General features: G+C 42.4%; 1 protein-coding gene across 3 annotated transcripts in view; it reads left to right on the top strand.

The window, feature by feature from the left end:
* mapk10 (mitogen-activated protein kinase 10) overlaps window positions 1–6,231 on the top strand; it is a 25,598-nt gene extending 19,367 nt beyond the window's left edge. For 2 of the 3 annotated variants that reach the window (XM_076283803.1, XM_076283801.1), the window contains exons 10-12: window positions 1,533–1,596; window positions 1,924–2,001; window positions 5,995–6,231. In XM_076283803.1, coding sequence (XP_076139918.1) covers window positions 1,533–1,596; window positions 1,924–2,001; window positions 5,995–6,137 — 285 coding nt within the window. In that variant the 3' untranslated portion in view covers window positions 6,138–6,231. Of the gene's footprint in view, window positions 1–830; window positions 858–1,532; window positions 1,597–1,923; window positions 2,002–5,994 lie in introns of all 3 variants that reach the window. The other variant, XM_076283800.1, reaches the window with a different exon arrangement.
* The last annotated feature ends 4,328 nt before the right edge of the window (window positions 6,232–10,559 follow it).

Below are 10,559 nucleotides of genomic sequence, written 5' to 3'. Positions count from 1 at the left end.
CATATTTTGTTGCGTTGACTGTTTTCTTTTTTGTGTTTGCCCTCATGGAATGATCATTATTACCACTCTGCACCTACATGTTTAGTTCCACTCAATTGTAAAGAATTAATAATGGTTAATTCATAATGATCAATTGTCAAATTAAGAATCCGATATTAATGCACAGTACACAGAGGGCCTCACAACTACACACATACACATACACACACACACACAAACACTATCATGCACACTGACATGTCCAGACAGGTCATACCTTCACACACACACACTCACTCCCCCACTCGTAGAGCAGTGTTATTATTTACCATCTCCTCACTTATCTGAGGATGTAGTAGACATCTGGAAACCTTCATCAGTAGGAGATGACTGAGGGTGGACAGGCCCTTTGGTAGCCTGTCCTATGTGATGACCATAGCGTTATACATACTGTGCATATAGGTGGTGTTTGGGCATTAATCTACTACAGTACACCATCAGTAGCCTTTTTGATTGGACATTTGAAATGATTTAATCACACATTCTCACCATGAGAACAAACATTAACTGTGTATGTCTGAGTAACAATCTTAACCTGTCTGTTAACATGGTATTGGCTTGTGTTTATAGATTCCATTAATAGCATGTCGCATTATGTTGTGGAACAATATTTTTAACAATATTTCTTAAAGTTGATCCTAGCCAAACTGACACACTGTGATATGAGCAAGGTTTGGTAAATGATGATGAGCACACTAGGCATGTTTTATGATCTTAACATTACCATTGGCCGTTTCCTTGAACACCTCTGCTGTTTTCTCCCTTTCTCTATCACTCATTTGCTGATGAAGGGGCGAGATCTCTTCCAAATATCAGTGGTAAATAATAACTGCTCCAAATGAACTGTATCATCTGCAGGCTCCTCACCTTCTTTTCTTCCCCCTGTCCTTATCCCTCCATCTTTTTCTCATTCCTCAGTTTCTTCTATAACATTACATCTTTTTTAATATCTTCCTTCCCCTACAGTAGAAGTCACACCTCATATTTTGTCTGTTATAGTGATTTCCAGGTTGTCCAAAATGTAATAGTCATGGGCAAATATGCTTAATATGCTTAAAATATCTCCCATAACATGTAAAGGAAAACAATAATGACTTAACTCGGTGTACATACACTATTGCACAATTCCATTTAGGTGGTACTAATATCTTCCTCATATGTCCAGGTGTGTTGCACTGCATCCACCAGAAAATAGAGAAAATAGAATGTTTTCTAAGTGCAAAACAGACAAGCACTGAGCCGTTTAATAGCATTCCATTGCATTGCATTGTTTATGGCCATTTGTTCACTGTTTTAAAATAGCATGCTATCAGCAGTTATGCTGCCTGCCTGATTGAACTGAAACCATGGAAACCTAGGACATCTGAAAATCAATTTAACACTGTGCTTTTAAATAAATATTTCATGTAAGATAAAGCTGTAATATGTCAGAGCAAGTCACTTCAGAAATGTAAAGAGCCTCTCTCTCCCTTTGTCCATGTCTCTCCTCACAGCCCCCTCCACAGATCTATGACAAGCAATTGGATGAAAGAGAACACTCCATTGATGAATGGAAAGGTAAACCTCCATTTCACATCCCACAAAATGCTCTATAGAATATACCAGTAATCGGTAATGTAATATCTTGACCCATCATTAAAGTATATCTTCTATTATTTTTTTTCAGATACAGTACAGTTATCAAATACATCTACTTTTAATTGTTAAATCAATCTTTCGTGCAGAGTAGCAATACAGGGTGCTCAATATTAGCACCCCAGTATAGCATGCAAAAAAGAACGAGACATGCCGGGTGTGTTGACATGACTGTGAAATATGGATTTATTTTCCTCAGTTCCTTCTCTGTACAAACCAGCCTTGTATTGCTCAATGTGCCTCTTTCAGAGCTAATCTACAAAGAGGTGATGAACTTTGAGGAGAGGATGAAGAATGGTGTGGTGAAGGGACAGCCCTCTCCTTCAGGTACTCTCAGTGCATAACCTAATCCCTCTGTAAGTCACTTTAAACAATAATTGGGTTTCACGTGTACCAGAGACAACCATTGTGTGTTCCCATTTGTCCTTGTCTCCCCATTTTGTTTTATGTGGGACAATGCTAACTATACTGTAGGCACTTATAGATGTTGTTAATGGTTTCAGACGTTTTAGTATAAAATAAGAAATTCTGCATAGACATGTGTATAATTATTTACATAATGTTTATTGTAATGTATTATCAATATGATGTAGTCAAGTATGATGTAGTCATTACATATGAATTATATGTAATTGATATCAATTAACTGCCTTTCATTGAGACAAGAATACATTTTGCAATTTGTAATAAGTAACTCTATGTAAAATATATTTTCTGTTAGTTGCTCTTCAAACTAGCTTTAAATGGATAAAATATGTTTTGTGTATTGAGCTTATATTGTACTGTATTGCACTGGTATGTTTGTGTATGTATTTCATGTTAAATGTTGGAGTCCATCGGATGTTTCCCTTGATACCAAAGGGCACTGCCATTTATTTACTGTAGCTCCTAACTGGAAACCAATTGGTTCATCTAACACAACAGTATTCAGTATTCAGTTGAAGCTAGGAGAGACCCTAGCCATACATTCAAAATGGGTGCATCTAAAAAAAAAAGGAAACTTTCAATATATTGATTCATGTTGACGGCAAGTTACAGTTGAGCCACAGGACAGAAATTGGTCTTATCTATGGTCCACTTGGCCATGGATGTGCTGTGAAAGAGATTTGATTTGAGGACTGCGTATCAGCTGAAGTGTAGAGGTTTGGTGATGTGGTGGTGATACATTAGGCTACTCAAAGAACGCAGGCAGATCTGATTAATGGTCCTGCATTCTGGGCTATGGCCAGTGGAGGGCAGTGTACTGCTTTGCAGGACAGAGGGGTGCATCGCATGGCTGCTCTCCAAAATTTCAGCAGCTCAGACGGAGGAAAGTCGATTGAAAGGCTACTGCTGCTGCTGCTGCTGCTGTCAGTGTTTACGGGAGGCTCTGTATCAGCATTCTGCCCTCAGACACATTCCTCTGAGCACAGAGCAAGGATGAAAAAAAGCTTTCAAAAGAGACAATGAATAAACTGCTTTCTCGCTTAGTAGTCTTGGGACATTTAATCTGCATTGTCTTTCATCTCTCTCTCTCTCTCTCTCTCTCTCTCTCTCCCCTCCCTCTGTCTGTCGGTATATATCTATTTCACTCTTTCTCTCTCTTCCTCTCTTCCTCCCCTCTCCTTGTTCTTTTCAATTAAACAGATGGGTAGCACTTGTACTGAGGAGAGCATACGCAATGCAGTTGGAGAGCCCTTGTGTGGCACGGCAGTATTTCACGGCTGTACTGTGTGTGTGTGTGTGTGTGTGTGTGTGTGTGTGTGTGTGTGTGTGTGTGTGTGTGTGTGTGTGTGTGTGTGTGTGTGTGTGTGTGTATCTGTGTGTGTATGTATACATTTGGCCTACAGACATAATTGCCCCGGCTAGGCTGAAAAAAGCTGCATGACTGGAAATCTATACCTAACGCAGTGGTTGCTCTTGATGAAGGCAACATGTACATTTGATAAGGGTAGGCTAGCACCACTCACACAGCCTGAGGCGTGGGGGTTCACCACTGACCTGTAGACTCAGCTGATACCTGTCTGCAGAGGGATATTGGAGGAAGACATATTCAGTCCCATGTGTAGGCCTATGCTTCATAAATCTAACTACCAGGCTGTTGACAAATTGGCGTTGGTTGATGTAGCATAGTGCTCTGGTAAGCCTTGATTTCTTTTCTTGGTGTCAGTGTAAGAAGGGGAAAAATATGTCCTGCAATCAATGCTGACCTCCTTTTAGGATGATGGAGGGGCTTGGCTTGGCTGGTAGAGTGCTTCTTAAACAAGTGTCTGGTGCAGCTGCACACATAGACAAGGGAGAGCTGTTCTCTGCCTCGGCCACGAGAGATGTCCTTTGTCCAAATGGCTAATCATTAATATTCCTATAAGCAAAAGTGATTATTTTAGTTCGGCAATGTTCATACTCTACTCTCTCTCTCCCTCTTGTTCTCTTTCTCTCTCTTCTCTCTCTCTCTTTCTCCCTCTCTCTCTCTCTTTCTCTCTCTCTCTCTCTCTCTCTCTCTCCTTTTCCCTGCTCTCTTCTCAGCCCTGACTGGTCTTCTCTGTTCTCATGTGCCTCAGCAGCACTGGACATTCATGGCAGCATTAGTTAGTGCTGGGATGGCAGAGGACATTGTGGAGTATTCATCTTCCTCAGTGCCCCTCTCATCTTCACTTTCAAGAGGGCTGTTGAGCCGAGAGGCCGTTCAGACTTGCTTTAAACTCGCCTTTTTTTTGCCACAGAGAAGCGCCGAGTCAAAAACCTGCGCCACTTGAGCCGTAATCGTGACTGATAAATGTGCGTTTTATGGAAGGAAGGCTACGGTAAAGTTCTTGCCTTTCATTTGTCTGCTTCTGGCAGAGTGCCCACCCCCCCTCCTCCCTCCTCCTTCGGCTACTTTGGTCTCTGGACTGCGGAGTTGCCTGTCTCACAGACTATCACATTCTGCTGGCAGAGCATGTTTCAGGGTCTGACTTTACTGTGTGTGGGGTGGGGGACAAGAGAGAGAGAGAGAGAGAGAGAGAGAGAGAGAGAGAGAGAGAGAGAGAGAGAGGGAGAGGGAGAGAGAGAGAGAGAAAACGAGGGAGAAACATAAGAAGGGTAGAAGGAGTGCAGCAGTGTGACAGCAAATAAAAACCCTGTCGGCTACGGAGGAAATGTCTGTCCACTCCTCCTGCCTCCAGACTTGGTCATTCAGAAGGGATGATGTGCCACTGCTGCTGCTGCTGCTGGAGTTCAGGAGGAATGAGGCTATTTGGTTTGAATTAAAACCAGGCGCATGGTTGCTAGTCTGGACAGTGGAGATGGATGACCGCTGTCTCTTATGCAAAGGAGGAAAGGTCCTTTCTGCTGAACACAAGGAAGCGGAATTTATCTAGAGCACTTATCATGTCCTGCGCTTTTCATGATATGAAACATCTGCCCTTGTAGCGGTGGCATCTGTTAAAAGAATGGAAAAATACCCCTATTCATCACTACAGCTTTTCTGTGTCAGGCGAATGGGGAAAGCTGTCAAGAATTGTTGTGCTGGTGGTGTGACTCTCCTTTCTGTTGTTCTCCTTACTCAGAAAATCAGCTCCACCTAGTGGTCAAGGGCTGCTACTCATGTGGAACTGCAAGGAATTTCAAATGATTTTTTTAGAGGACAGAAGGGCACAACAGAAGAGTGGCACTTTGAATGCACATAGATACCTACTGCTTAGGAGCTCTCCATCAAGGTCCTCAAGGGCCACCATGTCTTACGCTCCGTACTTAAAGCAGATCCTCACTCTGTCTGAAGAGGGGTTGTAGGAATTAGAATGGAGTGGTCAAGATAGTCACTTAATGTGCCAATTCAGTGACTGTCGATAGAGGGTAAGTATCTGGACTGCAAATGACGCTTAAATAAACCAATGTCGCCTATTTCGAGGGCTCTCTGAGAAGTGATTGCAGTCTCAATGGTTCTCCCTAGGGAAACTATTAAAAAACGAACTGTTCTGATCTTAAATGTTACTTCCATGTAGGCCTACACTATCTGTATTCTGTGAAATTGGTGCAGATTGCACTGCTCTTTACTAAACACCCAATTTAATGGAATGAGAGGAACACGTCTTATGGACTCCATCATGAAACTCCCACGCTCATGTTCAGTCTGTGTACAGTCGTAGTGCTAGTCTGTAGTCTACCTACCTATTGTGTATTCAAATGTGCTGTGTGTCTGTGCTTATGTGTGTGTGTGTGTGTGTGTGTTGGTGCATGTGTGTGTCTATGTGTGTAGCCTTTGCTGTGTGTTTATCTATGAGTTGTAAATCTGGTCTGAGCGTCTGGGCTGGGCACCCCTGTTCATTGTAACCCCGCCTGCCGTTGCTTCCCTTAGCACAGGTGCAGCCGTGAACGGCAGCGAGAGCCTCCCTCCCTCCTCCTCCGTCAACGATATCTCCTCCATGTCCACCGACCAGACCCTCGCCTCCGACACCGACAGCAGCCTGGAGACCACTGCGGGACCCCTCGGGTGTTGCAGGTGACTAGCCGCCTGCCTGCGCAACCCCATGTTCTTCAGAAGGTGAAGTGCAAACCACATGAAAAAAAAAAAAATGAAATCGACACCAAGAAGAAAAAAACAAAAATAGCGGAAAAAAGAGCAACGACATCGCCATCACGCAACGACCACTTTCAATGCTGATGAAAACAAAACGAAGAATTTGAAATTAAGAAACAAAAAAAGTACAAATGCCAAGCTTGCATTCTCATTCTAAAGTATAAATAATGTTTAATGTAACGAAACAGAACAACCTGATATGTATATTGATAAAACCCTGTAGTTGCTTTGCTTTCTATCTCTCTCCTCCTCTCTTGTATGGCATCCAATGAAAAAAACAAAACAACCTAATTATACGCATCTCTCTGTAAAGTGTAAATTGACTGGCTGATAACTGATACCTTGCAAGCTTCTGTGCTTCACTCCGATGTGGCAAGGTGGGCCTTTTGAATTCATGACTACTGTACTATATTCTAGACCTCCACTCCTTTTCCCCCTGTGATGGTAATGCCAATCTGTGAGCCCCTCCTCGGGGCTGGAGCAGGTTGATGTGCTTGTTTGTGACTCCTATTGGGGAGTGCTCCAGGCTACGTGCTGAAGGACTCCCCCCATGTCTTCTTGTATATATGTAACTCTGTACAGCAGTAGGATACTCTTGTGTGGGACTGAAGGCCAGTATTGGACGTGTTTATTGCGCACCTTGCCACATCACCGCTTTGACCTTAGTTGACCTTGCCTGTAGTCTTGCATGATGGGGAGAAAAAAACTGAGCTCATTTTTTTTCTGACAACTACGTAGAGACACCCCTTTGTTTATATTCTCCTGTGAGCTTTTAGGGCCTGTGAGCCCGGACTGTGTGAGTGGTGGGGTGGGTGGGACAGGTGGGGTTGGGGGGTGATTTCACTTCAAATGGATGGACATGACGATGAGCACCAGGGAATGCTGGAGGAGTGTGTGTGTGTGTGTGTGTGTGTGTGTGTGTGTGTTTGTGTGTGTGTGTGTGTGTGTGTGTGTGTGTTGCTGTCACTGGCTGAGTGTGGTTCATGATGGTTTCAGTAGCCCACTGCTTGTGTTTGTTAACTCCCACTGGCATTAGTGCCCCCTACTGGCCGAGCCACGGCCTTGCATGCCATTGCATCGTCACACCCCCCACAAGGGCATTCACTCCAGTTTCAGTTTCACAGTAAGGAAAAGGACAGGAAAATGAAGGTGTGGTCACCTTTCGTGTGTGTGTGTGTGTGTGTGTGTGTGTGTGTGTGTGTGTGTGTTTGTGTGTGTGTCTTTGTGTGTGTGTGTGTGAGTGTGTGTGTGTGTGTGTGTGTGTGTGTGTGTGTGTGTGTGTGTGTGTGCGTGCGTGCGTGCGTGCGTGCGTGTGTGCGTGTGTGTGTGTGTGTGTGTGTGTGTGTGTGTGCGCGCTCATTGGTGTATAGTAGGGGCATACAGAAAGTGCAGGGCAGTGAAGTATTTACCTCATCTCTCAACCTCCGATGACTACAGCTTTTCATTCCATGTTTTCTCATACACACTCCTTCCTATGATTTCATCTCATTTGTGTGGTGTGTGCTTTGCTGTGAATCCCACCAGACTGACTACCTAAAACCAGAGAGGGAGGGAGGGGGGGGGGGGCGTGGGGGGGGGTCGAGCTTCTCGACAGGACTTTTGTTTGTATTTATTGATCTGCTATTTATTCCTCAAGACTGAACCTGAGTTTGGGAAGTGCCTTTGAGATGATACAGTTTCCTCATTCTATAAGCTAAGCAGCAGCAGAGGCTGCGCGGTGCAGCGCGGTGTGTGTGTGTGGGGGGGGGGGCGAGATTGGGTGAGAGAGAGCAGAGTGCTGAGTGGACAGGGGAGGAGGTGGGGAGGAGGTGGGAGGGGGGGGGGGGGGCGGAGGAAGGGGCCTGGCTAGGCTCTGTTGCTCTGCATCCCTCCACATCCACATGTGATGGCCACACCCTTCCTTTAGTCCAAACCAAACCTCACATGCCATTTGTATGGTTTACATGACAGACAATGTAGTTATTCTAACATAACACTTTAATGAACTCCAGCTTTGAAAACAAACACCACTTGTTTAGGCTGTAGGATTTCTTACAATAGTGTGGTCTGCACAGTCAAGTTATTTTTTTTTCTGTTCATTTGATTTGACCATTTATGGAATAACTTTAATAAAGGGATAAAGTGCTCATGATTTATTTATTTGCTTGTTTGTTTGTTTGTTTTTGTTCTAAATATGAATTGAATTTAATTCTACAATTTGGCTTTGTCATGCAATCTCATGTATTTACATATTGTTTTACCATTACGATGACATCCTTACTTACACTGACAGATGTGACATGTCATATCATTAATATTAGTGTTGTTTCGCCCACTTATTTAATCCTTTACTATTTCTAGTGTAATGTCTTTCCAAGTGTGCCATGATAGGCTATGGATTTTTTTTTTCTCTTTGACTATGATGTCTACCGTAGGTCAAATCAATTGAAATATCCTAGACTCAAGCACAGTTGAAAACATGAATGAGTTAATGACAGACAATGAGATTGATGAGACATCATTTTAGGCGACGGCAAGTTACATGTATGACATCCCTTCCCCTTTCTTTGCCTCCTGAAAGCACAGTTTTATCACCTGACAATCAGTTGCCATATTTCATTTTTCATGTATATCAAATTGAGTCTGTCCCACTATTCTTATTTTTGCACCTTATTTTGATGATACAATTGTCATGGTAGCTGTTGTACTACACTAGCTGTCCAATACAGATAAATTGGCATTGTTTTGTTTTGTATGTTATGTTCTGTCATGGATGTTTATGTCAGAACAGGTCAGGAGACGCCGATGTCTTGGCACATAATAGGGTGATTATCAGAGATTCTCAGGTAGACTGCTGTTGTGTCTGTTTCCATGTGCTGTGGTTCGTGCAGCATATACCAGCTTGAACATCACCATTTGACACCACTCAACCATAACTTGTCTGATGCCTTTCCTTATAGTGCATGACCAATATACTGACTTCTTAGATGTACAGTAGATACTATAGAGTTTTCTTCATTCAGAACAGCTAGAGAAGTATTAGTAATGTAGAATGTAAATCCACTATAAATGTGTAACGCCTAACTTGCCAAAATTGCTTCCAGACACATTTGTCAATGTACATACAGTTGAAAGCCCACTACAGATATACACTTCAATAGAGTGGAGGGGTCGCTATGAGGGGTCTCCAGGGTTGAGTGAGGTCTTTCTGCAGCAGCTACTGAACTTAAGAGATTTTAAAACAGGGTGGACGCTGTACTTGTTTTCTTTTCTTTTTTTTAAAATTACAATAGCTGTCATCACAAAATAGTGGTCTTGTGAATTACTGAAATAAATGAGTGATGAGTTTGATGTATGATCATATGTTTTTACAGGGCACTTTTTTTTCTGAACGGGATTCCATACTGCCATCACTCTTATCTGGTTCATTGCACACCCTTTTTGTTCAGGGTATGGAATTTTTTCCCCAAAACATGCCAGCTCTCAGCGGTGATACAGGCAGAGATTAAATGTTTTTAAAAATAGACTTTTTAAGATATATTTCAAAGATTAACAAGACATCATCTTGTAGTATCCTGGGGGGTGGGAAACATCATGCAGTTGAGTTATGTTACAGAACATGCCTGTTCCACATGCTCTTGTAGAGAGTAATGGCCACCAGTATTGAACTGGTAGAAATCATATGTCTTGCACAGCAAATGTGAAATGCTGCTTTGAAGGAAAAGCAGCACTAATCCTGGCTGTTAATTTGACTAATATGATGAAAAGCAGATGTGTGACCAAGGCATTGATTTCATCACTCAATATAGGAGCACCACACATGTTTACCTATCAAACAATTGATATGTTTTCATACCACTTTGTATTTTGGCCTTTTCTTTTAAGAACTGATTAAAATTGTAACATATTTGTAATGCGGTACTGTTTGTATCTGTTGTGTAACAATATGATGGTTATAGTTTGTGAGTTTGAATTAGAAGGATGTACATTCACTGAATATGATGGTTTGAGGCTAAATATTTGGATTCAAAGGAAATCAGAGTGTAACTACAGTACTTTGTGAATGAAGGCCTTTTTGTTATTGTTCAAGTCAAACAACCCATTGTTAAGACCTGTGCTGGTGTCATTAAAATGGGGTTGTGAAGATAAAGTAGACCGTCTAATAAGCTCTGTCATTGTGTAATTGGAAAATAGGCTAAGCGATCCTTCAAAGGGTCCTCTGAAAGAGGTCTGTCTGTCAGTCAATCTTGCTCAAGCAGACCAATCAGTCATGTAGGCTTAACCTGTCAGAATGCAGATTCATTTATCTGTGTTGATACAGACAACTACACATCTACTTTCTGATTTGTTGACCTTTCACAAAAAAGGC

The sequence above is a fragment of the Alosa pseudoharengus genome, unplaced genomic scaffold, assembly GCF_046254945.1.
Source record: "Alosa pseudoharengus isolate Yale_2024_CS ecotype anadromous, Long Island Sound unplaced genomic scaffold, YU_APseudo_1.1 YU_APseudo_1.1_scf_14, whole genome shotgun sequence".
Taxonomy (NCBI): Eukaryota; Metazoa; Chordata; class Actinopteri; order Clupeiformes; family Clupeidae; genus Alosa; species Alosa pseudoharengus.
Note: the sequence above shows the minus strand (reverse complement) of the source record. Positions and strands in the feature narration are given on the sequence as shown.